This window comes from Balearica regulorum, chromosome 6, assembly GCF_011004875.1.
Source record: "Balearica regulorum gibbericeps isolate bBalReg1 chromosome 6, bBalReg1.pri, whole genome shotgun sequence".
NCBI lineage: Eukaryota > Metazoa > Chordata > Aves > Gruiformes > Gruidae > Balearica > Balearica regulorum.
This window is the reverse complement of record NC_046189.1, coordinates 38,957,931-38,982,930: the sequence shown is the minus strand read 5'-3', so window position 1 is coordinate 38,982,930 and position 25,000 is coordinate 38,957,931. Positions and strand designations below refer to the sequence as shown.

Here is a 25,000-nt window from a genome sequence, read left to right as displayed (position 1 = left end):
ATTCTGTGCTTTAGTTTTGATTAGAATGATACAATTAGAACCTGTTATTCTACCAACTAATTACTTGTAGAATGTGACATCTGAAGAATACTACAAGATTACAAATTTAGGAATGAACCGAGAATGTGCTCTGTTTATATTATTCCCCTATCTTCAGTCAAATCATTGTCATGGAAATGGATTAATACTGGGCCAGTTTCTGTCCTCATCAAACTCTTTCGCACAAAAAAATGAATAATACAAATTTTAATGCTTCGTGTATCAATAAGATTTTAATAGCGGGCTTTGATCTTCCTCCCAGTCTATCACTTGATTGGCCGAGCAGCATCCATCTTTCTGAATCATCACTGACTTGTGTTCGTTTCTGGGAAATTCTTTCTTTTTTCTTTTTTTTTTTTTTTTTTTCCCTGGTCGTTGTTGAACCATTTCTGGGTGCCTTTTGGCATTTTTTTTCTTACATGCGCAGCTAAGTGAAAGATTAAAGCAGATTTTTCACTTAAATCTCAAATAGTAAAGTCTCTCACTTAAAAAAATAAGAGAGACTGTATGTTTGTGCATGTCTTCAAATAAAGAAAGGCTGGCATTTAGAAGTTGAAAAGGCGAGAAAGAAACGCTATGTATATTTATTTTTGCCTGTGAAAACTCTTTGGAGGGTTAAATCTTAACCAGGCTGTATGTGTGAATACCTGTTGCACATGAACTAACAAATTAGCAGCAAGAAACCAAGTTTGACAGGCTCTCTGAGGCAGGCTGAAACATCTAGGAAAATAAGCGTGATGGAGCTGCATCCAGCCTCTTCGAAATGCTCTTTTAACTCATTCCGAATCTCCCCCCCTCCAGCTTCATGGAAAGTAAACCGATCCATGATAAATACATAGGAAATAATTCTACACGTATCGTGCTCATTTGCATGTGAATTAACCCAATTTATGGCCATAAAGGCAGACAGTGCACAGAGAGTGCACAGAAGACGCGGACAAATCGTATGGGCAGAGAAGAACTGCCCACAGTTGAAAATTTGTCACATTTTGTTATTAATACATGCTGCGCTTCAAATGAGGTTAAAATGACGATGACAGTTCACAAGATCTGTGTGATGATAGATAGAAATAGAGATATAAGAACTTCTTATATCTTCCTTTTGTATTTGCATTTTCTTCCAGGTATAGACCTCACAGTGCCTGTTAACTGATTATTTCTTTTAAATACGGAAAAAAAGAAAAAGTCAAAAAAAAAAGAAAAAAAATCCCTTTTTATCACCCAACTGCTTATTACATTTGATATCGGGAAAAGCCCTTCATTTACTCTGAACAAATAGTTCTGTTTTCCACCACTGGCTGTCATGTTTAAAGTAAATAAGTTCCCGTCCATCCAGCACCGCTGAACTCATTCAGCCGCCAGAACAAAGCCATTGTGTAGAGGTCCACAACAGCCCTTTTCTCTCCTGCCCCTGAGCAGGATCTTCCCTCTTCCCGCCGTGTGCTCCCCAGCTTTGTAAGCAATTCAATAACGTGCAAATGCTAAAAGTGTGCATGCTTATTTCACAGAAGAAATGAAAGAAGATTATGACACTATGGGGCCTGAAGCCACAATTCAGACCACTGGAAACAATGGTACAGGTAAGGCGTTGCGTGATGAGAGCGTCGCTTTTCTTCGGTAGCATGTGGAATTAGCTGTGCATGAAGAGAAGAAGTGACAAAACAATTTCTTTCTTGTTTTCAGTTTAACAATTAGGAAACATTTCAAAATTTTCCCATTTTTTTTTTAATTTTTTCCCCAATTTGAGCACAACGGTGCAGCGACAAACTCTTTCAGTGAGAGTCCTTGCTACCCTTCCCGTGCTCTGCAACGTTTTAGCCCCTCACTCCTTTCAACTGCATCCTTGTAAGCTAATAGTTTTCAGCAGCATGAGGAGATGTTTTCCCAGTGAGGGTGACTATAGTGTAGTTTAAAGTAACTGGACCAACATACAGTAGTCTTTTAATGAGAGAGACCGTACAACGAGCTTGATAATGAGGATGGGGTGCACCTTCTTGGCAACCCCAGATTCGCATGGTGCACAGAGTAAGCTACTTCAGAGAGTGAAAACATCTTTTCAGCAAGACACACATAAACCCCTTACATGGATACACAGACACACACACATTTTAAATGCATATTTATGAGATTATTATGTTTCTGGCTAATCTTTTTTTTTTTCTTTTTTTTTTTTTTCCACTTTCCACATCTCTCTCTTTCCCCTCTTCTTAGAAATCAATACATTTTGTGGAACAAGAAAGGGGACAGAGATATTTAGCAGGCATCATCTCCAAGCCATCTCTTTTTTTTTTTTTTTTGCTGTAGCAGAGCAAAACAGCAAAAGGTTTCTGTTACTATTTTCTAATCCAAATGAATTCAGGGGTTTACCATGTTCTTTCCAAAGGCCACCAGGCCCCACTCCATCCTCGGCACAGCTGAACGCCATACATCACCCGACGTTTCTCCTGCATTGTGTCACAATTTGAGATGTTGCAGATAGCCCTGATTTACACGGTTAGAAGTAAGAGTTTGCTAGTATAAGTACATTTTTATGCATTCCATTGTGAGATTTAGTTCATAGGTAATGCCCTCTACAAATATTACTGTAAAAGGTGGTACCTAAGTCTTGCAAGGATTTTATTACTCACACTTTCCTAATGTTGGTAACACCCACATAAAACCCCAATGCTCTTATTAAGTAACACAAGAAATTTACTTTAAAATTCTTGAGGGGGAAAATAATAGGAAAACAAACCCATGTCACTGCTTTTTTCATCCATTAGATTTATTATGCATGAAAGGAGGGTGGTACCAGGGCACAGTTTATCATTACCTATAGACCTAACGATGTTGCCATACAGAACTGGATACATACGTATTTTGAAAGCTTTTTTATTTCCAGGGGACGTTAATAAAGTGACAAATTGTGCTTAGCACTTGGAGAAACAGGACTTTAAAAGACGTCTGATTCAGAAATAAGACTTGATGGTTATCTGAATTACCATTACCAGAGCCTTTGAGGTCCCCTATCAGTCCTTGTGACTTCCTTTGCACATATTTTCTTTACCATAACAGGCCTTGACTCTTTCATACTTGCAATGTGGTCTGCTCGAGGGGGAAGACTTCATGTCCTCTTAGCCCCTTCCCTTCCAATATCTGATGGTTTCTTCTGCCTGCTCGACTTCGGCTCACGGCATCTCTCTGGGGGCAGGATGCCGTCGAGCCCCCGCACAGCCCCGCTGCTAACTCTGCGTGGGGTCTGTGGGGTGTCCTGCTTCCTCTGCAACCAGTTTTTTGGGGGGTTGAAGATAAGGTTTGCCCCTACGCGGCTTGGCGCACTGCAAGCTTGTGGTTCAAAGAGTGCTTTGCATTTAGGTGGTCTGCATTTGAACTGCAGACGCTGCTCTGGACGTTGCACCAGGCAATTCCTTCCCCAAATGTCCTGTGCAAAAGTCCCAGCCTCCTCTTTACTCCAGCTGCTATTTGCTGCAATGGGTGGCTTGTCCAAATAACTGTTATGAGTTGTCCAGTGCTCTGCTAGTGTTTAATTCAAACCATTTATCGCTGAGGCATTCAGAGCCACCTCCTTCAGTGGAGGCCGATGCCTGGGCAGGTTGGGTAGAACATGTTCCTCTAACGGCTGCAGTCTCCGTAGTCTCTCAAGAGCGATGTCAGTTTATTTAGTCATATTAAATCATCTGATAAACTAAACGCCTTTGCCAGTCTTTTCACCTTGAGTGGAAGATGCCAGGTGACAGTTAGGAGCTGCAGCATCCTTCATGCGCAGTAAAAACTCCCCTGGCTTGCCTGTTGAGGTGCCCCAACCGTTATTTGAGGGGCAAAGGGAAGAGGCCAGTCCCAGAGCCATTGGAGATCCTTCCTACCTAGTCTAGGAAATGTTCAAAGTTTTCTTCTTCAGCCTCACTATAGGCTTTGGGCCCATCTTGAGTGTCTGGCCTCAATTCTTCCCTGCAGGTAGTAGGGGGATTTAATACTGGTGTTTAATAAAATAGCTGAGGCGAGGCTGAGACTCGACCCAATGGAAGAAGTTGGATTAGTGACTCTATCTTCAGTGAAAGCCGTACCACAGTGACCTCCTGGTCTTCAGGAATGCTCTTTAGGTCTTCCTACAGATTAACATGAGCCCTTCCAGATGGGCCAAGGAGGTGTCTCTCTTTTAACACAACGTGTCTCTCCCCCTTGACACCAGGTCTTGCTGTGCTCCAGGACCTGGGCTGAGCACAGAGATAGGAGATACAGCTTCAGAATCATTCACATACATCCAACCGCAGAGTTGCTTTAGGTGCGTGCAACAACTGTGGTGTATTTTTAGCATCAAATTCATTGCAGAACATCATTAGTAGAGAAAGAAAACTAAAAGAAAAAGTCTCAATTATTAAATTATTCTGCCACTGTCAGAATGGCCACTTCCTAGTGGTACTTAAAAAAAGAAATCTGGTTATCCATACATTAATCAGGTGCATGTTTATAATGAGCCATAGAGGCTTTATAGTGGAAAAGCAAAAAGTGACCATTAAGAGTGAAAATTTTAGTCTTTGGTCCTGCTAAATTTGTATATATTTCTGGGGAATTCTGAAATGGTTACTTAACAAAAAGATGTTTTGCAGAAGAGATATTTAAAATGTGAATTAATAAATGCCTATGGTTTATTTTATTGTACCTGCTACGGTTATTACAACTGGGATGTTTGCAGAAAATAGATTAACAAATTCCCTGCAAACAAACAGAAAAAAAATCCTGGTTTTGATTACTAACATCTGACAAGCTTCGAGTAAAGATCTCTTAATATAATTAAAAGAAGGGGGGAAAAAACAACCAACCTTTGGGGGCAGGAAAACAGAAGTAAAACTTGGCAGGTTGGAGGACAGGCCGTTTTCAGGCTGTAATCTGTGTGTACCAATGGGGGCCTCTCACTTCCTGGCTAATGAAGGCTGTGGTTTTATTAGCTTTGTTTGCGATTAAGGGCAGCTATCACCATCTCGCAGGACGAGTTCCCACACAAAATAACTGGTCTCCCAAGCTCCTTGAACCTCTCTCTCACTTTATCTTGAAAGGTCCTAAATGCCTCCAAAGATAGCTTTCCTTAATGCGTTTTATTTTTATGTGACACGGCCACATCAGCTTTTGGAGCTGAAAATATTTCTGCTCTCCAGGCTCCAATAATTAATTAAAAAAAGACTTATTTGGTGAGGTCACCCGCCGTAGATCTCGCTGAAGTTCTTGCCTCGCAGGAGGGGATGTGCAATGTGTGTGCAGTGTCAGCCCACGAGGAATCCAGGAACATGACTTTCTGCATGGAAAACAAATTAGGGCATTGGGCGGGGGTGGGGGGTGGAAGGAAGCATGCCTTCCCCCCCAGAAATTGAGAGAAAAACCTAATGGTTATCAGGTGGGTCTTTTTAGTAACACTGGGTGAGCTTCCAGCCATGTCTGAATTGTCCGTGACGTCGCTGGTGAGAAACCAGCCGCACATGGTCACCTTTTGCTATTCCTGTTAATCTGCAGCGGTGCAGCACTGGTTGTATTGCTTCAGTTAAGGATCTGTCAGCTTTTCCACTAAATCCCCTTGTTTTTAGGGGTTTATAATGTAGACATAAACATTTGCTTTAGCTCCCGGCTTGCATGCGCAGACATAGAAGCTAAATAATCCAGAGAATTAGGAAGCCAAGCCCAGTAATATCACAGCAGTTCTCCACAGCCTGTTGGATCAGCTTCCAGATAGACTTGGGGACCAGGAAGGAAGAACCTCATTTAGGTTCGAGTTTGGGACTGAAGCTTTTAATATTAACTCAGGCCTTGCTTGGTGGCTTGAATCCCCATCCTATAAATGAAGTTGCAAGCTCCTAAACCCCCCAGCCTGCCTGGAGGAAGGAGAAGGACACATGGAGCCATCCCTTGGAGCCGTCCCACCCTTTCCCCTTCCTGCTCCCATATCTTCTCCCTGGAGAAAAGCTCTCTTTCCCTGCTTCACAGGTAGCTTTTACTGGGTCATGGCCTGAATGCGGCAAAAAATAAACTTGTTTTCCTTGGCTCTATTGCTAAGCCAAGAGAAGGAGCAGAGATGGGGTAGTGTTAAGCCGGAGGGTGGATGATCTTACAACAGTTGGAAGATCTAGGCATAGCGAGGGAATGAAAAGTCAGGTTTCCAATGTAAAAAGCAATGCCTCAGCTTTGTTCCGATCAAAACAAAGTAAAAAACATAGTCCGATGCTCCCGTGCATGAGATGTACTTCAGCAACCACCATTTTGTCATATTTCTCTCACAGCAACAAAATGGAGGTAGGGCACTCGGTGTTGTTCTCCATAGTCACGCTCCCCTTCTCCAGAAGTTGGGATTTTTGGGGAAAAAAAGGAGATGATGTTTCTCATGCTGCTAATAACAAATGATAAGAGGAGCTACAGAAGGACCAAGGGAGGAGCTCTGTGATGGTGCAGCGATGCCCTACAAAACTGCTGCGATAGCAACAGAAGTTTCCTTCCAAAAACAGGGTCCCGTGCCCTGTGCCATTTGGTCACTGTCACTTAAATACTGCAGAACGGTTGAGAAGCTGCTCAGCTCATATGAAAAATAGGGCATATTTGTCTCAGCCAGAGGATTTGATTTTATCGGCTAAAGGGATGAGGTTTGTTTGCATAGCTGAATATCTACTTTTATTGATGGTAGCGAGATCAGCGCTTCAAATCAGCCACTTTCAGGTTTCCAGTTGTGCCCCAGCCAGAGGCCACGTCCCGTTTTGACTGCCAGCATCACCTTGCATTTCCGTAGGAAACCGAGGCAAAGCATTTACCTGTTTCTAAATGCCAAGGAGCTGGTTAGTGTCTCATTTCCAATGGTTATAAACCAGTATAACTCTGTAGGGCCATAACCCCTTTGATTTCCATGGGTTTGCTCCATATTGCTCCCCGGTGTCAGCGAGAGCAGAATCGTGCCATTCAATATTTTACTTTTACATGAACTGTAGAATAGTTTATGGCATTGCCTCATTTTCTTATTTCACCTAAGGAGAAATACATTAAAAATGTAATCAATCATAAGCTGTTCTTTTCATTTACGGTCAGTTAAAACCAAGTATCTTTATTTCCCGGCCACCAACTGTGTCTTCCAAGAGTTTTTAGTAAAAAAAAAAAAAAAGAGAGAGAAACAAAATGATCAGCTCCTTTTTTTTTTTCCTGGTATAATTATATTAATATTTGTCTATAACATCCCAGAGTTTTTAAGGTCTTTTCTGTATGCAGTGTTCATACATGGAGGAGAAAACATATTTTTAGTAACAGGATGTTTTTGTGGTTGAGCATATATTAAGTTTCATGGACATTGCATGGACAATAAAAAATTGGGTTTACATTTAAGGAAAAGAAGGAAAACTCTCATACAGATTGTAAAAGTGGTTTTGGGCTCGCTATCCCAGTTATGGTCTAAAACATGTGGTTCTATTTGTAGAAATCTATGAAGCAATACTTTTTTATAAAACAACCTATTCTCTCATTGTAAGTTAATTTTTCAGGGAGAAAAAAAAAAAAAAAAAAAAAAGGAAGATGTCGTGAGCAATTCTTTTCTCATGCCCACCACGGAAGAGCAGCCCGAGGCAGGACCTCTCATGGAGGAGAAGCGGTTGTGGTCCTCGCTACCTGCAGCTACGGCCTCCAATGCAGGGACTGTGTCAGGGTCTGCGGGATCTGAGGGCAGCTGAGCTCAGCCCTGTAGGTCGAGCTGTGTTCGTGCCAAAAGCCATGGGTCCCCCAGGAGCCCCCTGAAGGTTCAGGTTCCATAGATGAAGGATTACCTGCATTACCCAAGCCTCATAAACTTCTCCTGCTGCCCCGTAGAGCCCATGTTCCTGTTAATTTAACAGCCCGCCCTCACTTCCATCCACGCCGGTGGAAAGCCCACATTAATTTTATGAGGAGCTGGAGCAAGACCGATGAGAGCGAGGGTCCAGCTGCAGCCCCAGCCTTGCAGCTCCAGCACGCACACCGGCTCAGCCTGCAATGTTAACTGCCCCGAGCTCTTGGGGAGGATGCGCTCAAACCCCCTTTCTCTTCCTCTTCTCTCATTTTAGTGAAGAACGCAAATTGCACGTCGGACTTTGAGGAATATTTTGCCAAAAGGAAACTGGAGGAAGGAGACGGGCATGCAGTCAGCATAGCAGAGTACCTGCAGCGCAGCGACACAGCCATTATTTACCCCGAAGCCCCCGAGGAACTGTCTCGCCTTGGCACTCCAGAGGCCAATGGGCAAGAAGAAAATGGTGAGGCTGTAATTCATTTTTAGCCAGTATCCTGACCTCGTGCAGCTGTTGCAATTATAAATGCACTGCATGCCTGGGTGTTTACCTTAAAAATTGAAGAACAGCTGCAGCGGCATGGAATTTCATGAGCAAAGATTGGGGCTGTAATTTCAGTGTATTGTGATTTTTTAGTCAGCAAATTTGTATTATTTGGCGGGTGAACTGAAGAGCTGAATGTAAACGGGAGAAAGGCTGCCGCTCTGGTTGGGAGTTTGGGAAGTTCTAATCGAGTTTTAATGCAACAAAAGACGGGGTAGCCGACCCATCGCTCTCCGACGCCTTGACAAATAATTGGAAAAGCGTCGATAGGAAGGATTCGGTCAATGGCGTAAGTAACGTAATGAGCTGGGGCTGGAATGCAAATCGCCAATTGATTGGGAAAAGTATTTCTTAGTTTTCCAGCCAGCGAGGTCTGCGGGAGGAGCGATGCCCATAATTAATTTCCTAGCGGGGTCCGGAGCGGGTCCTGCGAGTCTGCCGTGGGCGTGCGCGGGTGCCGGTGCCTCCCGCCGCCGGTTGGAAGCGCCGTCCCTCCCTCCCGGGCAGCAGATTGCAGCGATTCCTCTCATACCATCCCGGGCAATCAGCCCATGAGCTGCCATTGATTTGCTGACCTTTTGGCCTGCCTCTTTCCCCCCCTTCCCCTCCATCCCGGGGTCCAGACCTGCCACCTGGAACTCCAGATGCCTTCGCCCAACTGCTGACCTGCCCCTACTGCGACCGGGGCTACAAGCGCCTGACGTCCCTCAAGGAGCACATCAAGTACCGCCACGAGAAGAACGAGGAGAACTTCTCGTGCCCTCTCTGTAACTACACGTTTGCCTACCGCACCCAGCTCGAGCGGCATATGGTGACACACAAGCCAGGGACAGATCAGGTGGGGGGCTGGTTTTAAGTGATTTTTTTCTGTAATAACCCCTTAGAGAAACGATATTGCTTTGATTGGCAATCATTATTAATTTTTCATGGCATTTTGAAGATGCAGATCTTTTAATGGTAATAGCTTTAATTGAGGTCTAAATGATTTTTTGATGGTCTCTTCTAATATGATTTAATAGTCTTATGTTCACGATCGAATGAGTGTGTTAATTTCTAATTTAGAAATTTTATTTGCACTTTAACTTGACTTTAGTTTCGTTTTTATGTTCCTCAAAAAGTGAATGAAACTGTAGCATTTTAATTATACATTATTAAACATCTCAGCAATTTTAATTCCATTTTTCACCTAGTTTTACTTTGCAGTGTTGCAAATAGGAGCTCCAAGACATACTAAAAGATCCGCTAATATTTTTTCATTACTTTTTGAGTAACCTTTTCAATCACGTGAAATTATGCGTATTTGGTATAATCGTTTGTTAAACATAATTACACATTTTGAGAATAACTCTTCCTACAGTACACACAGGCTATCATTTGCGATTGTGCCACTAACACACACATGCACTGGGATTGCGGCATCGCTATCGTTTGTATAGCCTGGGAGCGTATCCGCAATAAATCAAAGCAGTTTTTTTCCTCGATGTGATGCATGTAATATTATATCGGTGCTGCGTTTAAGGAAACGCTGCGTATCTCAAACAGGTGACTGAGCTTCCCTAGCGCTCCTAAACAGGCTGGCGACAGACCTGTGCCACACAACTCTTTACGTACCAGCAGAAAAACTACTCCTGTCCTCGCCGGAGAATAACTTCTGAAAACCCATCTTATGGAGGGCTGTAATGGAAACTCAAATGGCGTGGTTCAAACTGAACTAAATAGATGCGTGCGTTGTGTCAAATTGTAAAGGCTTTATGCTGTACTTATTTTTTTCTTTAAAAACCTGAAAATCATGGTCGGCTGTATTTCTCTTGGTAGGTTTTTCTCAGCGCAAGGTAAATTCAGTTAGGCAAACACGCATCTCCTAATCACGCGATTTTTGCAATTAGCAATTTTTAAGAGAACCGTATCTTTTGCTTGATCTTAAATCAATATAAATGATTCTGGAGCGGTTTCTCCTATTCTTTCCTTCCCGTGTTTTTTCTGGTAGAAAAACACATTTTCACATATGTATTTTTCCTAACCTGATCCACCGTCAGGTTCTTTCTTTTGCTTCATGTCATTAAAGACACCGAGGGGGGAAAAAAAAAACCAAAACAACCCACCGCCTAGATATTTATCCAACGTAACCGCCTGAAATTTCACATGCGAGAGCGCGCCGGTGCTGGCGCATTATGAATGGTAGCTTTGGTGTTGAAAAGTCCCCTCATTTGCTCATGGCATTTACAATTAGTAAATTAAAATGATTGTATCATATTAACAGTGGCACAACTAAAGTTTATAGTAGTCCTCGGAGGGCGATGGGGGGAGACAAAACAGCTGTTGCTGTTTGTTTATGCAACTCAGCAACATATGAGCGCGGGTCCCTCAATGGCGCGCGGCGGGCTGGGCTCTGCTTGATCTTTGAAGGTTGCTGCTGTTTGAACAAACCTCCCTGTGTCCCATGTAACACCATCTGTCTCGCCAGGAATGTGGGAAGAGGCAGCACACCCTCGCAGTTGTCATACCGTTTCGGCGCTGCCTTTTTTTTTTTTTTTTTTTTTTCCTTCCCCCCCCCCCCTCCTTCCCTGCTCCTGCAATAGGCTTTTGTGTTGTGGCCGCCTGCAAAAGGCTGACCTCCTACCTTGAGCATCCAGAGTGCTTGGCTGCATTATTGTTAATATTATGATGATTTTTTAAATTTTTATTTTTTTTTTTCTCTCTAAATTCAAAGTCATGGGGCTTTCCTTGCTTGTTGCAAAAAGGTCAGCTGCCTTTGATTATATCTTTAGGCCACTTTCAACTTTCAACTTTCCCTCGCCCCTTAGAAGAGCACCGGGGGAAAACATGGTACAAAAGGTAGCTCAAGTCTTCCCTGCTGCTCTGTGATTTTAAAAAACATTTCCAGCAGCAGCTCACGCCGAAGACGCAGTCTCTTCTGCTTGATAATGAATTAAATCTTAGACGAAATGCCAGTAACGACACTGTTTCTGTCTTTCCTACACACGCAGTAAACAGAATTTTTAAACAAGCGGAGTCCCACATGTTCAGAATCTGCTAGGAATATTAAGAGCCACAAATCTTCTTATAAAACAGTTTCTCTCATCGTAAGATACCTTAAAGCAACACATTTCTGATGAGAGACTTAGGAAATAATTCTAAAGCAAATATCGAATGCTCATGTGAAAGTACTTTCTCATTTGTTTCGGTTTACTGCCAACATTTTGATTTTTATTGCAACACTGATGAGACAAATAAATGTACATGCAGACCTTTTGGTCCGCTTGATAAATTCGGAGCCACATTAATTTTGTTTTTGTTTTTTAAGCTAGAAATTCATGGTTTCTCTTGCATAAAATTCATGTTGGTGTCTTTTTTTTTTTTTTTTTTTTTTTTTTCCCTCCCAGCACCAAATGCTGACCCAAGGAGCAGGCAATCGCAAGTTCAAATGCACTGAGTGTGGCAAGGCCTTCAAATATAAACACCATCTGAAGGAACACCTGCGAATTCACAGTGGTGAGTAGCGGAGGTGCTGGTGTGCTCATTTGCATTTTGTTTAATTAGCTGAGTTTTAAAGACTGCTTAAAATTTACACAGTTCTGCTTCTGGCTTCTTGCAGCTACTAAGGTATTTCATAAGTGATATCTGAGTCATCCTCATTTATCATGCTGTTAATACCACGGTCTCGCTGAAAGATTTGGAAATAGTAAAGCTTCCTGCAAATAACATAGATTGTTTGCTCGGCAGTTTGAGTTCGGAAGCGTTCGCTCATTTCTGTGCAGTCGGACCCTGAAGAGTCCATTATATTTTCCATAACAAAAAGTCCCCCCAAGTGAAATGCAGCTCATATTCTCAGATAACGAGTAAGCGCAAAGCATCTCATATTGAATGACTCGTGCATTTTTGGCTCTCCCACTTGGTGCAGCATTCAGCACACGAAACGCCACCGGGCTCTGTTCAGGCACAAACCTCCACCGATGCTGATGTGGAGGTCCTGACATCAGGACTCAGTTTCTCATACCATGCTCATTTCCAGTGAAAATTCCTTATTTAAAGGAAAAAAAAAAAAAAAAAAAGAAGCAGCAAATAACATTTGAACAGCCTGGATTTGATTTGACTCCCTTTGCCACAGGATACTTGCCTGTGACTTGCAATGGTCAGTCTGGAGCCAATCTCTCTTGGTGGCCGTTGCCGGCTGGAGACCGTGGGTCCAAACTGACCTCAAGAAAGAGGAGGGTAAAGCAGTGGTGGCATGTGGCCATATTCATAGAATTAATATTTTCCTCACTATTAATCATTGGATACACAGACGATCAGTTGGGTATCAAATGCGATCACTTGCAATTATAGCAGCAACAATGATAATTAACATTTGGTTTTAATTATCATTTTAGGTGAAAAACCATATGAGTGTCCAAACTGCAAGAAACGTTTCTCCCATTCTGGCTCCTACAGTTCGCACATCAGCAGCAAGAAGTGTATTGGTTTAATCTCTGTAAATGGCAGAATGAGAAACAATATCAAGACGGGTTCTTCTCCTAATTCTGTATCTTCCTCTCCTACTAATTCAGCCATCACACAGCTGAGAAACAAGCTGGAGAATGGCAAACCACTTAGTATGTCTGAACAAACAGGCCTACTGAAAATTAAAACAGAACCACTAGATTTCAATGAATATAAGGTTCTTATGGCCTCACATGGGTTTAGTGCAACTAGTCCTTTTATGAATGGTGGACTTGGAGCAACCAGCCCCTTAGGAGTTCATGCTTCTGCTCAAAGTCCAATGCAGCACTTAGGTGTAGGGATGGAAGCACCATTGCTCGGGTTTCCTGCAGTAAGCAGTAATTTAAGTGAGGTGCAGAAGGTCCTACAGATTGTGGACAACACAGTTTCCAGGCAGAAAATGGACTGCAAGGCTGAAGAGATCTCCAAGTTGAAGGTTTACCATATGAAGGATTCATGCTCTCAAGCCGAGGAACAAGGAGTTACCTCCCCCAATATTCCCCCTGTGGGTCTTCCAGTAGTAAGTCATAATGGTGCCACTAAAAGTATTATTGACTATACATTAGAGAAAGTCAATGAAGCCAAAGCTTGCCTCCAGAGCTTAACCACAGACTCGAGGAGGCAGCTCAGTAACATTAAAAAGGAGAAGCTGCGAACCCTAATAGACCTGGTAACTGAAGACAAGATGATAGAGAACCATAACGTATCCACTCCATTTTCATGCCAGTTCTGTAAAGAAAGCTTTCCTGGTCCCATTCCGTTGCATCAGCATGAGCGTTACCTGTGTAAAATGAATGAAGAAATCAAGGCAGTCCTTCAGCCTCACGAGAACATGGTTCCCAACAAACCTGGAGTGTTTGATAAGCAAACCCTCTTGCTGTCATCAGTACTTTCTGAGAAAGGAATGACTAGCCCCATCAACCCATACAAGGACCACATGTCTGTACTTAAAGCATATTATGCTATGAATATGGAACCCAACTCTGATGAACTACTGAAAATTTCCATTGCTGTTGGCCTTCCTCAGGAATTTGTGAAGGAATGGTTTGAACAAAGAAAAGTCTACCAGTATTCAAGTTCCAGGTCACCATCACTGGAAAGGGCCAGTGCCAAGGTGGCGCTGGCTGCCACCAACAACACTCCCACTAAAGACTCTTTGTCAGCCAGATCTCCGATAAAGCCTGTGGACTCTATAACTTCACCATCTATAGCTGAACTCCATAACAGTGTTACTAATTGTGATACTCCTCTCAGGCTAACAAAACCTCCTCATTTTACCAATATTAAACCAGTTGATAAATTGGACCACTCTAGGAGCAATACTCCTTCCCCTTTAAATCTTTCTTCCACATCTTCTAAAAACTCCCACAGTAGTTCTTACACTCCAAACAGTTTCTCTTCTGAGGAGCTTCAGGCTGAGCCTTTGGACTTGTCTTTACCAAAACAAATGAAGGAACCCAAAAGTATTATAGCCACAAAGAACAAAGCAAAATCTAATAGTGTAAATTTAGAACACAACAGTGTTTCTTCATCATCTGAAAACTCAGATGAGCCACTGAACTTGACTTTTATCAAGAAGGAGTTTTCTAATTCAAATAATCTGGATAAAAGCACTAACCCAGTATTTGGTATGAACCCATTTAGTGCCAAACCTTTATACACAACACTTCCACCACAGAGCGCATTTCCCCCAGCCACTTTTATGCCACCAGTCCAGACCAGTATTCCTGGGCTGCGACCATACCCAGGACTAGATCAGATGAGCTTCCTACCACATATGGCCTATACTTACCCAACTGGAGCAGCTACTTTTGCCGATATGCAGCAAAGGAGAAAGTACCAGCGGAAACAAGGATTTCAGGTAAATTGTTGCAGCCGCTTCCTTTTGAAAGGCTAGAATCTAGTATTTTGTGATATGTCCTCTTGCAGAAGAAAAAGCCCAAAGCTATACCCAACATTTCCAACAAAACCAGCAGAGTTTATTTTAGTCTGAACTTGCAAAAATGCAGTGGAGTAGGAAAACAAACTGCAGTTACCTTAAGACTACCTCTACTTGGATTCAGAAGCAGTGTCAATACCTATGAACAGGCATAATGCTTATGGTTTTATTCTGTTAAGAGCTCAGTCATTTCTTATTAGAATTGTATAATTAATAATAATAATAATAATGATGTCCATGAGAAATCTAATCCTGCAGAGAAAAAAAAAAAAAAAAAGGAAACTTTGTGGGGAAGCTGATCTCTGCAGGGCATAACTACATTTCACCGTGGGGAAGAGCAGTGGGAGACCTCTTGGGATCACCCCCACACTTGGACGCAAAGCTGTATCCCTCTAAGCAGATGTCCATATGGCCTCGTGGCAGCTCTAGACCACTGGAAGCCCTCAAAGCTTCCTTCTCCACGGTTTTTGGGGGATGGTTCACCCACTGTGCATGGGAAAGGTGTTCTCTCTTCTCGTGAAAGTCTGGAGGATGAGAAACGTTGACGCGTTCCTTCACCGTAGCCCCTTCCTTCAGCCCACCTACTGCCCTTCCCAGACTACCAGTCCTCTAATCCTGCTAGTCATCTGGAACAGCTTTGAAAAAACCCAGAGATTAAATGAAATTATTTGGAGAGGTAGCAGCTAGGGCCCTTAATCACAGACAAAGTCCTTCCCTGGGCATGTAATCTGGGTCAGCACTTCTTCGTGCCTGGGTACAACCTTTAATCCTTTTCTCAGGTCATCCCAGAGTCAATACATGAGTAGTAAAGGATTTCGCCGCTTGCATGCCTACAGCGAAGAGCTGCTCTCCAGAAGTCACATGCTTTTATGGCTTTTTGCTGGGTGTATTCAGATAAAATGTACAGAGTTTAGTTAAATGAGATTAACTGATTATAGATTAATAATTTTTTTTTACATTTGCGCGTGTTCCCCTATGTCCTATTATGGTCTATTAGTAATTTTACTGACTAGTAAATGTTTTATAGTTTCAAATGTGAAAATCAGGTATGGTTTTACATTACAGGCTGTAATCCCTCTTTGCACAATAGGAGCATAAATAGCACCGCACCTCCATAACAGCTGTTCCACTATTCCAATTTACAGTACATCTGCCCTCTTTGTAAATGTATTTAAGCCTATTTAATCTTCTCTAATATTAATTAGTGCAAACCTAGTCTAAGAAAACCGAACTGTGTGATAGCAAATGGAAATGTATGTTATCATGCGAGTTTGCACTCTCTTTGGATCAAGACAAAATAAATATCAAGAAACTTAATAATTTACTGATCCACATTCATTATTGCTTAATGCTGAAGGCTGTTTTAACATAGATAGAACATTGATAAAAAGTGTTATTAATATTCCCTATTTCAAATTACAAAATTAAATATAAAAATATAGCTTGAGGCCTTTAGTCGGGAGACATACATTTAAATGGATTGCATAATAATAACATTTGTACCTAAATATAAAATTCAATTAAAACCTTTCTACAGATACAGAGTATATCCAAGTTTCAGTGTTTTTGAAAGTATTGCTTACACTCACCCCTGTAAATTATTACAATACCTTTTGCCATCCATACAGAGCCTTCCCTTTGCACTTTCCGCTCCTCGAAAACATTTCGTGCCACTATGATAAATACCATCCGCTTGTGTAAAATTCTATTATTGCAGAGTGCTCAAAACCAGAAAGTTGGTTGAAGGCAGAGAAGTAGGAGGCCCCTCATTATCTTCACCGTTCCCATCAGCTGTGTTTTCATTACCAACGGGTTCCTAAACTAAGAGGGACCACCATCCTCAGCAGACGTAATTTTAACTTTTCTGGGGTGGTTGGTTGCTCCGCGGGAAGGAGCGGTGGTGGAAGCGGGTGTCGCTGACGGGTGGTTCCCTCACAGGGAGAATTGCTTGATGGAACCCCAGACTACATGTCCGGCCTCGATGACATGACGGACTCCGACTCCTGTCTGTCCCGAAAGAAGATCAAGAAGACAGAAAGTGGCATGTACGCGTGTGACTTATGTGACAAGACATTCCAGAAGAGCAGTTCCCTGCTGCGACACAAATACGAGCACACAGGTAGGGCGGCCGCGCGTGCCAAGGGGAGGGTTGAGGTCTGTGCTACGCTCTTCACAGTGTTTCACGAGTACACTTGTGCAAGGGACGGTTCAGCAGGTGCTGAACCCTCAACAGGGAAGAAATAATATATTTTGCTCAGTTCAGCTTATTTTTATTTTTTTTTTAATGGTTATTGCTTGGGAAAGGACTGTTGGATGTGATGGGGTGAATCTCGGCAGGTGCTAGATGAGCTCACGTCATGTTGAGCGCGGTGGCAATCGTGGCACTCAGCATCTCGCAGGATGAGCCCTCTTCAAATAAGGCAGGCATTAACACTCAGAAAGGACTGCAACAAAGTCTGGCACAGGAAGGTAGAGTGACAGCGTATTTCTTGTTTCTTAGACACTATCTGACCCCGCACTATTTAATCCAATAGAAAAAGTTCCACTGACGTTAGCAGCGCAGGAGCTGGCTCTGGCCGAGTTATCTGAAAGTAAACAGCTCACGGGGGTTGCTCTCGCCGTGATTTCGCACACCAGCAGTGCAGGCAGGTTGCGTTTCGCTTTTTCAGTTCTCAGTTAATGCCCAGGGAAGGTTTCCTTCTTTCCCGAGTAGGAACTGATTTTTGTCTAGTTCAAGGAAGCTTGCCAAAGCTCGCCGCGGATTGTCAGCTTGAAAAATATTTTGGTTTGAAAAAGACCCTCCATCACACCTATGCTGGCCGTGGTTCCCCTTGCAGGCAGCGCTCCCTTCCCCGCCGTCAGCCAGGACAGGCATGAGCCCGGAGGTGCAGAGCTCTCCGAAGGGGACGCATCGGCTCAGCGTGTTTCATTTAGGGAAAAGCGGGACCGGAGCTCCCCAAATAATAGAGATATCAAGTTATGTTAGACAATGGGAACGTGAATTATCATGTGAATTATTGTGCAGCAGGACATAAACCAAACTCCAACTTCCTAGAGTTAGAAAAAGCTTACTCAGGAGGAAACTTTCCTTAACTTTGAAAGCTGAGTCCCACTTCAGGAAATGAAGCAAGTCACATCATCCTTCAATCTCACCATGTGACGGTAAAAAACTTATACCTCTCTATTAATACATCTTCCAGGCTGCGCATAACCATTTGGCATTTCACATATGAAAAATTTACAATTCAGAAGTGGACTGTACCTTTAAAAAAAAATCCTTGACTTCGTTATTTTTCCTTCTTATGCTTTTCTTCCAAATTTTAAGCTAATCCCACACAGGAAAATAAAAAAGGAAGTTAAAATACATATGGGATTAGGAAAGAAAATTAAAAACAACATTTTGGACTAGATCAGCTAGTTCATTGGTGGAATGTGCTCTCCACTACGTTATTCAGATCAAATTGTTTATTCAGTAGAAGAAGCTTTGAAGGCTTTACGTCCCTGCACCTTTCCTCTCCTGAATGATTTTATTACAGCCATCTGCAAACATTATGGTTTACTACACTACTACCGTAAAGCTCTTATGTTAGAACTGGCCTTCATATATATCGGGATCTGGACATATGGTTGAATCCCATAAAGTTGGTAGTCCATAAGGTCGACAGACATATGGTTGAAAGGCTGAAAATTTGACAAGCTGAAATGTGTGCAATCACCTTGATTTGCAAAATAAACTGCATTTGTAAAAGCAAAAAATATGTTCTGGTCCTTAAGTAGCACAGGAACCTACTGCCTCGAAAAATACCATACAGCTGCGGCGTAGGGACTTTTCTCCTTTGCTCTGTCCCTTTCGGCATCTCATCTCCACGTCTGTCAATTTTATGGGACTCAGCCTTATGATCCAGAACATGTATACGGTGTCGTATTTAATACGCTAGAACTACAGCACACCGTCAAGCTCGGGCATGGCATTTAGAGACAGGAAGGATGGTCTTGTGGCAAAGGCACAGGCGCTGAGGCTGAGCACGCCGTGCTCTTTTCTGCCTTGCCACAGACTTCCTCTGCGAATTTTAGCAAATTGCTTCATCTTTCTCTCACCTTCGCCCATCTTTGAAACAGAGGGAAATGATACCAACCCGCCTCTCCGGGGTGTTGTAAATCTTAATTCGTGCAGGCTGAAATCCTGCGATGGAACTCGCTATGTAAAGTGTGAAGTATTATTAAGGACGCGTTTGCTTTTGTGGAGCCTCCACGCATCACGCTAACGTTAGATAGAGGTGGTTGGGAGCTCTGAAGACCTTGGCTGGGCTAGCCTCCATAACTCATTCACAGCCTTCAGGAGGCACACTGCACTGGGACTTTGGCTAATGGCTTAGCGTGCATCTTAAGTGAATTTCAAATTAATTTGATAGTTTTGGAAAAAGCTTGTAATTGCATTAATAACATAGGTGCGAATTTGCAGTCTGTGTTCACTGGAAGGAACCGAATTGAAAGTAACACCATCTTCTGCATTTGGGGTCATTGCAAGAGCAGGCCCAGATTTTTCAGTCAACTTTTTGAAGCCTGAGAAAGAAGAAAAGCTTCTTTTTTTGAGTGTGTTGCTGCTTTCTGACCAGCTGATCACGATTCGTTGTTACTTCATTAAAAACATATTTTAGGAGGAATTGGAACACTTCCTGTCTTTCCTGGAGAAGCACAAATAGTGGATGTTGTTTATACCAGTGTCCTTTTTCCTACATAAAAAAAATCTATGTGCTTTTTTAGGTCTTTTTTCTGTTATTTGCACAATCAGATTTTTATTTGTCACCACTTCTCATGGTCCACATGCCTCTTGCAGCCAATGCTAGAATGAGAGTTAAAAGAGTCAGACAGAGGACACGTTCCTGCTTTGCAGCCCCTAAAGATTTACCCTAGATAAATTATTTGGAGCAAACAATAACATTGATGATGATAGGTAAAAACTACATGAGCTGCATAATCATGTGCTACACCAACTGTTGTAAAGGACAAAACAGGAATGTTGTAGGTATTGCAGTGGAGCTGAGTTTCTCTGCCAGGGTAAGAAGAAGAATGGAATTTAGCCAGTTCTTTGCATCAACCCAAGAACTTTTGGTAGGACCATGCGGCTGCAGATCAAGGAGCTGGGATTACCTCTGTCACCGCTTGAGCACAGTAGAAACAGGGGCCCAAATGTCACAATCCATAATTTTTAATTTATGCAGTATTAGTTCTATTCTGCAATAGCTTCTAACTTCACATGAAGAAGGAAAATTTACTGCGTTACTGCAATTGAGTGAATTGCATTGGTTCTGGAAGATCTGAAATTTAGTGTAGAGGTCACTGTTTGTTGCAGGACCAAATTCTGCCAAGTTAATTTTGGGATGCCATTTAATTTTCAGAGAAATTATGTGTCACTCTTGGAGTTGGAGCTTCATAAGATCCTATTTCTTTAAATCCAGGGGATGCAGCACTGTAATTAGGGTGCAGAGCCTGTGAAGTCTTATGAACTCATCCTAACTTTGGTCGGGCTGAAATTAGTTGAGCCGATACTGCAGGCATCTAATCTCAGATTTCTCCAAGCTGCTTAGCACAAGGTTCGAGACACTTTCCTTACCAAAGGTGAAGAAGATGGTCGCATCATGGCAAAGCATTGGTGTTATTTGGCGAACAAAAAAAATCTTTGCGTTGCAGTTAAGGAGGGAAAACAGTAGTGGGTAAATGATCAGGAGAGCAAACAGCATGGAGCATCTAGAAATAGAGAAATATCCTGGCTCCTGGGTAGCAATCCAGTCCCCCTTGGTCATCAACAGTCCGTTGGGCTGATTCAGGACTAAGGTGAAGGTTAGCGTTTGTTTTGCCGTCGTCAACGCCCATGTCTGCTACGCACCAGCTTTAGTGTAGCTTCACAAGGAAACTTGCAGCGTGCCTGCTCTGCAACAAAAGCTGGAAACAGTTTTTCAGAATCCTACCTAGAAATTTTAAATCCTTTCATTGTTGTTCTATATTACATCATATTCTATTTTATTACTTGTGTGGGCTGTTGAGGGCCTCATAGCTGTGCTAGTGCTTTCATCCCTTCCTTTTCCACTGTATATTTTATTAAGACCTCTTTTTTATTTTTGTAGCTTTCATGCTGATGCAAGCACTAGTTTTATTTCCAGATTGATTCTGTAAACTAAATATTGTTCTTGAGCCTGGTAGCAAATCAGCTCTCTCTGGCTAGTATTTTGAATTCCCAGCTCAGGAGTTTTCTTTATTTAGAGCTTGATTCATAAAAAATTTACATGCTATTTAAAGGTTATTTTTCCTTGCTTTACTCTGATACAAGTTTAGAATTCCCCATTTTACACTCAAATAAAGGAGAAAAAAAAAAAAAAGGATGTATTCTCTGCTTGTGAAATTTGTTCTGTAGACAAGGTCTCCTATTCAAAACGGAACAGGTGCAGCTTGGGCAATTATCTATAAATTGCATTTATCTTGCACCTTTGACCGCTTCACTGTGCTCTGGCCGCTAATCCATCTCCATTGGGACTACATCTAACATCCAAACCCCCAAGCAACTTCAAAAGAACTGCCTTTAAAAAATAAAAACAAACTGTCACAAAAATGTTTCCTTCTTTCCTCCAAAGAGTGGGATTTCTGTTTGGCCCCCTCCCGTAGAAGAAAGACCCACTTGCCTGAGGCAAAGGATGGGTGATACTTAGTCTGGGACCAGTGACAGCTTATGATCTGATGTCCTACGACTTTTATACCACTGCAAATGGGAAACGCATAGCTTTTCAGTCAAAGACTTTTAGCCTAGAAGATTCAGAGATACTTACTGTTAGAGATTTTTTCTGTTGTGGGGTTTTGGTGGGGTTTTTTTTAACAGAAATGCAATTTTAGAGACTTTGAAAACAGATTAGTTATAATTTCCCCTCTGTAGATTGAGCACAGGCTCCTGTGGGAACCTCTTTGTGCAGATGGTGGAATAAAAAAAAAAGCCCAAACATTTCCTTTAGACATTTGAGAGAGGTTTATCATTTAGTTTCACTGCAAAATGTGGCATTTACATCAGGCATCCACACAAGCGTTTCGTGAGCCCTCCTTCGAGCTGCCTTGGGTACCTCTCCTAGCTCCACCGCTCAGGGACAGCACAGGTCATCTCAGCTGAGATTGGGTAAAAGCTGTAGGGTGGGATGTCCAAATCTGCTTCCCTTCCACCCATCCACTGATGTTATGACACTGCATGACTACGCTTTTACTGCGTGCTAGCTAAATAGCTGATAAAGCAGCCGAGACTACCTACAATTGGAGGTGGCTCCCCATCCACCTACGATTGTAGACATCCCCCCATTCCCAGTGTAAAATACCTTACTTCAGCTTTATTTTATGGCCTACTAATGCATTGTAGGGATTAGGCACTTCTTTCAAATGGCTGAAATACTGGGTTTTGCGCACAGGGGAAAAAAAATAATTCTTCCGCAAATGTTCAGAAACCCGATACATTTTAAAACATATTTCAATTAGTGTTGTAACAGCTGCGTGCTGCACACTGTGAAGGTATGTTGTGTGGTGTCTGAACAAAGAACTTTGCTCAAGCTGTCATGTTCCCTCAGATCAAAACTGAGTCCTTGATATGGATGTGGCAGACTAAATAGCTCTAGTATAGCCTTTTTAGTAATAATATAAATTAATATGAAAATACGAAGTATTTTAATCTTCTCGTTTCTAAATTAATTTATAAAATATGGATGATTCCCTGCCAGGCTACCTCTGTGCTGGTCGGGGGGAGGCCCCAGGTAGCACAAGCAGGAGGTGCAGCGTTGAACAAATGCCACGTGCAAGGGATGAGCAAAGCAGGCAAAGACTGAGGGACGAGCACATCACCCAGCTTTGGGGAAAGGCGGGTGGAGGCAAGTCTGGATGAGAAGCAGTGGAGGTGGTTGACTTCTGTTTGAGGAGAGGAAAAGTGCTGGGCAACTGGATGGAGCACAGCTTGAAGAGGAGGGAAACGTGAGGTGAGAAGGGTGTAGTGGGCATCAAATGTAGTGGGCATCAAAAAAAATAAGGAAATATGAAGTGATGGAGAAGGAGGGGTGTTGTGGAGAAGTGGAACAAGACAAGGGTTGGGCTTGCTGATGTTAGGGAAAAGTAAGTCAGAGGGAGGGACTGAGACAGCGTGGGCAGAAGTTCAGTGAGGAGAAGGACACAAAAAAGGTGCTGAGGAAAAGCAGAAGGCCTCCAAGGAATAAAAGAGGAACAAAATTATCAACTATGGAGACACTAGCAAAGGGAGGACAGTGCGTTGGTCTGAGGGGCCCAGCAGGACAGCTGAGATGAGGCAGGGATGCAGGCAGGAGTATGTGGTGCATCCAGCTGGGTGGTTGGTGGCTTTGGGAAAGCTCCTACCTCACCATGAGGGTTTTCTTCTGGCAGCGCTGGAGTTTGAGCAGTGCTTAGGTCGAGAGTGCTTTGGGATTTTAAGCTAATTTCAGTAAGTGACTTGATCGTGCTAACATCTCCTGAGCTATGGCTGGGATTTCCCCATAGGGCCCAACTTGTGCTCCTGGCTCTGGATTTGGTGGACCCTCAGGTCAAGGCCGGAGGTCCAAAGCCAATGTATGTGTACAGCTCAAAGCCCAGAGTTTTCTTCTAAGCTTGCCTTTTAACCAAGAGGTTAAATTGGTAGAAATGCATATTTAGGAAACAGGTCAAAAAAGCAATGCTGCTATAATTCAATATATCAAGCTTGAATTTTCAATTTTACCATAGAGGGAAATAAAGGTAAAAAAGAAACCCTGTATGTGTGCAAGCTTAGGCAACTCTCATACAAAGAAACATAGTTTGAGTCTCAGTTTCCAGGCATCCACTAATTTCCCTGTCACTTGGATTGTTCTATCTGTGGTTTCTCCTGTATTTTCCTTCCTGCCAGATCTCCCCTTCATTTCATAACATACGATTTTTGGCTTCCTTGAGCATTCGTTAATCACACCTTATTAAATGTGAACTTTCACAGTGGGACTTGAAGGTAGCTGTGACTAGATCGGGCAAAAAAAAATTAGCATATTCCTTGGTACTCGTTCTTAGCAACTTTGCTATGAAAGTGCATTTTTTTTTTTTTGATGTCTGACTTTCTCTGCTCTCGAGTCCCAGCAGTGACTGCAGAGGAAAAGAAAGCAGATCAGGTTCATAAAGCAGCCACTTGAATTTTCCTGGAAGTCGAGAACTTTCAGTGGCCTGAAAACAGTTTTTGGGAGTTTTTTCCTGCTGGATTTCCTTCCATGCCGGTGCTGCCAGTGATGGTCTCCCATCTTCCCGGCCCTTCACTCTCAGCTGGGGTTTTCTTGCCTACCCTCCACCATACTGTTCCTCTCTCTGCTCTTGCTTCTTTAAGAATTAACAAAATACCACCCTTTTACAACTGGCAGGATGAGAGGGCTCTGGTGTGAAGTTTATTCCTGTTCTGGTCACATACCACATTAGCTAAGTATGATAAATGCACCCGAGGAATCAGGCCAGTTCACTAATAAGTTCCTAACGATCCGCTCTAGCAATAAGACATGCAAAGCAGGGCTCCGCATTTCAGGCACCAAATACCAGCATTGCTATATGCATAAAAATAGCACGAAATATAAAATAATGACCAATTGGCACCGTATCTGCCTGCATGGTTGCACCACTCTGGAGCATTCAGTTGAATGACACTAAGATTATAATTTGACATTTCGAAAATAAAAAAAAATCTGGCTGAAGGTACTAATGTTTGATTTTATTTTTTGCCTTCTGCAATCTAAGTTTGGTGATCGGTCTTCACTAATTCCAATCTTTGCACCATATGTTATGTCTGGATATCTCACGGTTGCATCATGCTTTGCTGAGTTTTGTCGTGTGGCATCATGCTGACAAGTATTTTTTGTCAGCTCTATTTTGGAATTAAGCTTTCAGTATGGCAGTTCTGGAAGGTGTTGAAGGCATTCCTGTGCTATTTGTGGCCTGGGATCAACCAGATGTGTTTAGGCTTGGCACTGGTTTTGAGTTTCAAACATTGGTTCGAAACTGCCTGAAATGCCAAAGGAAATACTGTTTTCTGCAGCTTAACACTACTTTAGCACTCAGCAAGTGGCTGACAACATTTTATTTAGAAACCCCTTATGCTTCCACGGCAGATGTATATATTTGTATTTGCTCACGTGGTGGGGGAAAAACGTCTTTCGGTCCTTGAGGGCTTCCTCCC

General features: G+C 42.6%; 1 protein-coding gene across 4 annotated transcripts in view; it reads left to right on the top strand.

Moving 5' to 3' along the window:
* ZEB2 (zinc finger E-box binding homeobox 2) overlaps positions 1-25,000 on the top strand; it is a 115,968-nt gene that overhangs the window by 88,215 nt on the left and 2,753 nt on the right. For 2 of the 4 annotated variants that reach the window (XM_075757265.1, XM_075757266.1), the window contains exons 4-9: positions 1,548-1,619; positions 8,100-8,288; positions 8,990-9,204; positions 11,750-11,858; positions 12,737-14,706; positions 16,723-16,903. In XM_075757265.1, coding sequence (XP_075613380.1) covers positions 1,548-1,619; positions 8,100-8,288; positions 8,990-9,204; positions 11,750-11,858; positions 12,737-14,706; positions 16,723-16,903 — 2,736 coding nt within the window. The remainder of the gene's footprint in view (positions 1-1,547; positions 1,620-8,099; positions 8,289-8,989; positions 9,205-11,749; positions 11,859-12,736; positions 14,707-16,722; positions 16,904-25,000) is intronic. The other 2 variants (XM_075757267.1, XM_075757268.1) reach the window with 2 other exon arrangements.